We start from the raw sequence: 4039 nt of genomic DNA on the forward strand, positions 1-4039 counted from the left end.
TATGTATTTTGACATAGTGACCATAAGTGCAAGGATGAATAGATTTTGGGACACTTTGCTGGCTCAGTCAGTAGAGCATGTGGCTCTTCATCTCAGGGTTGTAGTTTAAGTCCCACAATGGGTGTGAACATTACTTAAAAACAAAGCATTAAAAATAAATAAATAAATAAATAAATAGGATTTGAAACCACCTGCTGTAATTAGGAGCAAGGTCCCTAATCACCATACACGGTGACCAGCTGGGGAAAATCCAAGTGACCTAATGAGCCACTTTCCTTAACCAAGGGAGCTGGCCCACCTCTGGAGTGTTCTGCTAGTGACAGAGAAATCTTGTCATATTTAATCAACTATATTTGGAGATTTCTGTGTAACAGCCAATTAAATTGTCTTCTGATTCTCCTTGGTGTCCCCTTTCAGTTTTATGAGATCATTTATTTTGTACTATTTTGTTTTGAGTACAGCCCTTTTGGGATACAAGCATCATGTAGGACTCTTCTACTAGTCTCAACATGCTAAGGGACTTTGGCTTTCTCTCCAGCCTGATATCAAAGCAGAAATTCCAGATCACAAGGTGCTATAAATCGTGTGGGAGTAAGATGACTATGGCTCAGCTGAGCCTCGGGTCTTCCTGCTCTGTTTCCTCTCTGTGCTTCCATAATCACTTTCCATCTCACAATGCACTTATCAATATTCTAAAATATTTTGTTAAATGTCATAAGTTCCAAGATTTGTGGACTCCAGTCTGCCTGATTTGTATATGCTATTTTCACACATTATCAAAGCTACCAGAATTGACACATTGCATTTAATTGTACTTGCCATGATATTCATTATCTGGAAGAGGCAATCATCTCTATACACTTTATTTTCTTAACTAGAAATCGTTCCCTTGACTTAATGACTTTAGTTCTATCATATGTGTGATGACATAAATAGCATGACCAATTATTAGGTCAGGTGTCACTTTGCAGCACTCTTGAATGGAATCTATTCAATGCATATATTTTCAAAAGATTTCCAAAAACTCTATTATTTGTGGTCATTTTCAGTTAATGACTACATCATGTGAAAATAATACAATTTATCATTCAAAACCTTTTCTTACAGCAATAGAGTACCAAATACATCTGCAGTTGTGTTTATGTTCAATAGAGTTCACACCCTTGCCATTTAGGAGAGAAAGAAAAATCCCATATACTCTGGCTTTCCCTGTGATGCAGAAAGGTAACTTTTGTCTCAAATCATTTATTTTTGCTATTTATTTTCAAAGCCCAATTATGAAATTGCAAGAACCTCTTTTCACTCAGAAATATGTAATTGAAGAAAATCAAAGACGCTTGCACTGGAATCTTACAATAACCAAACATTTCAAATGTTTATTTCGGTTTTATCAGAATCAGACACTTTTACTAATTTTTCTCACCGAAACTCTCCTGTTGGCAGCTTGTGTAGATCACTCTCCTGAACATGTTAATGGAGGGGAGAGTGTAAGTAGTAGAGAAGCAGGAAAGGAGAAAGTGAGAAAATGCCACTAATGTTACTAATATTAGCAAATATGATCCTGTGGAAAGTACAGCCCACACTGTTGATTCCAAATGGTATTCACTTTTCTGCCACAGATCTATGTCACTTGTCTGCTTCCTAGAATGACAACGATTGTTTGAGACATATAGGCACAGCATGCAGGATTAGGGGGGAGCTGTCAGTAGCTCTTCCATTCACCATAAGCACTTCCACACAAGCAAGGAATCCCTGAGTTCCCTTCCTGTTGCTTCTGCCGAGCCAGGCTGTGCAGCCCACAGAGACTTAACATCGGGGGCTACCGCCCAGCTGCAAACTGCTCCCCAGGGCCCTCTGACTCCTTCCTCTTACACAGACAGAGAATCTCCTGTGAGATCCCCAGAGAAGCTACATGCTGGGGCAGCTAGACCCTCAGACAGGAAGGTTTGTGTTCAGGGCTGAACCACTGTGGGAGGACTCTGTAAATTTTGCCCGCAGTAATAAACTCCAACATCGTCAGCCTCCACGCTGCTGATTCTCAGGGTGAAATCTGTCCCTGACCCACTGCCACTGAACCTGTCTGGGACCCCAGTGAAACGGTTGGAAACGAAGTAGATCAGAAGCTGTGGAGACTGGCCTGGCTTCTGTCGGAACCAATTCAAATAGGTGTTCCCATTACTGTGCAGGAGGCTCTGACTGGCCCTGCAGGAGATGGAGGCCGTCTCTCCAGGGCTGACAGACAGGGACAGTGGGGTCTGCGTCATGACGATATCCCCACTGGATCCTAGGTAAGGAGAGAGACAAATGCCAAGTTACATACAAATATTTTTAGCACTTTTCATTGTTTCTGCCTCTTTTGTTTTAGCTATAATATGACCTTCTTTCATTCCCATTCCTTGTGCTTCAAACATGCACCATAAATGCACAATCAGGATAATGAACCTGAGATTTGTGGAGTGGAGAGAGGCCTCTCATCATCACTAACACCATCCCCACCTTCTCTGTCACAATCCTCACTAGAGCATAGTTCCTTGCTCCTTCTGGAATCTTCCTCACTCTCCCAGATCTAATGCCCCCGGAGCTCCTCCTCCCGACTTCCCATCCTCATCCCCCCTCTGTCCTTACCTGGGAACCAAAGCATCAGCAGCCCAAGCAGCTGAGCAGGGAACCTCATTTTGAGAAGTTGAGCTGAGGAGTCCTGATATGGCAAAGCAAGATTCAAGCTTACCTTTTATCTCAGACTTTAAAGGGAAGGACCTCTGTAGGAGCCAATATGCAAAACCCCTGGTGGGTGCAGCAGGGTGCAGAGAGCTAGGAAGAGGGTGGGAGGGGCCTGCTTTCAAGCAAAGTGAAATAAATACAAGTCTTCTGTGTTTGGAAGAAAGTCACAAAGCTCAAGTCCATAGTGCCTGGGGTGGTAGGAAGAAGAATATCCCACTGTGAAAGTGTGGCTCTGTTGTGAAGGCACAGCACACATGGTTCTACATGTGTAGAACCATCTACAAAGGAACCTGAGACCCTGAAATGTAGATGTGTGTGTTCAGGGTCAGTCTCCCTGAGATCAACAGCCATCTTCCTCACATTTCTTCACCTAATGGAGACAAGGAAACCCCACCCCCACCTCACAAGTACTGGTCATCAGAATTTTCTCCTAATAACAGCATGGAAGTGAGCTATTTCCAGAATTTTCAGGTATCTACTGTTATAGGTTAATTGTTTAAGAATGTTAGGATCACGTGATGTAAGTGATCATTTCGTCAGACTCAGGGAACTAAATTTTATAGAGCACTCAAGTCAAAAGAAGTTGATGGGGAAAAAATCATGTGTCTGTTGTAGGGAGAACCTACAGCCAAGCATATACATTCGTAGGGGTAAAAGAATTCCATGTCTCAGTGATCAGAACTACTGGGTACTTTTTTTTTTTTTTTAAGTTATTTTGGTTTCTTTGGTCTGGTCATTTCTTTTTTTTTTTAATTTTTTTTCTTTATTTATTTATGATAGTCACACACAGAGAGAGAGAGAGAGGCAGAGACACAGCAGAAAGAGAAGCAGGCTCCATGCACCGGGAGCCCGATGTGGGACTCGATCCCAGGTCTCCAGGATCGCGCCCTGGGCCAAAAGCAGGCGCCAAACCACTGCGCCACCCAGGGATCCCGGTCTGGTCATTTCTTATGATGCAACAAGGCAATTCTGGATCATACTCCTGACTTCTGATGGTACCAATACTAATCAGTGTTTCTATTACTAAGCAACAGGTTGCCGTCCTAAAAAATTCCAGATCCCTTAATTAATCATGCCAGTGAAAGAACCCAGAAAAATTCCCTTAATTAATCATGCCAGTGAAAGAACCCTTACCAGAAAGGTAAGCAGCTGAAGAAGAAAAAAGGAGTGAAGGAACAAAAGCAGTTCTTTCAAAAATGTTAAAGCCAATTGTATAGAACTCTTTTTAAATGTATTAAATTAAAATTTGTTTTTATACACCATGATTGGTTGAATTGTGTCCCCTTAAAAATTATGTTGAAATTTTAGCCCCTTGTAC

The 4039-nt window shown here is 41.9% G+C and overlaps 1 gene segment (V, D, J or C); it reads right to left on the reverse strand.

Moving 5' to 3' along the window:
- Positions 1-1609: 1609 nt before the first annotated feature.
- LOC112916865 (immunoglobulin kappa variable 2D-29-like) lies at positions 1610-2710 on the reverse strand. The segment is given in 2 exon segments: positions 1610-2284; positions 2626-2710. Coding segments are annotated over 2 exon segments (381 nt in total).
- Positions 2711-4039: the final 1329 nt, after the last annotated feature.

Source organism: Vulpes vulpes, chromosome 8, assembly GCF_048418805.1.
Source record: "Vulpes vulpes isolate BD-2025 chromosome 8, VulVul3, whole genome shotgun sequence".
In the NCBI taxonomy this organism is placed as follows: domain Eukaryota; kingdom Metazoa; phylum Chordata; class Mammalia; order Carnivora; family Canidae; genus Vulpes; species Vulpes vulpes.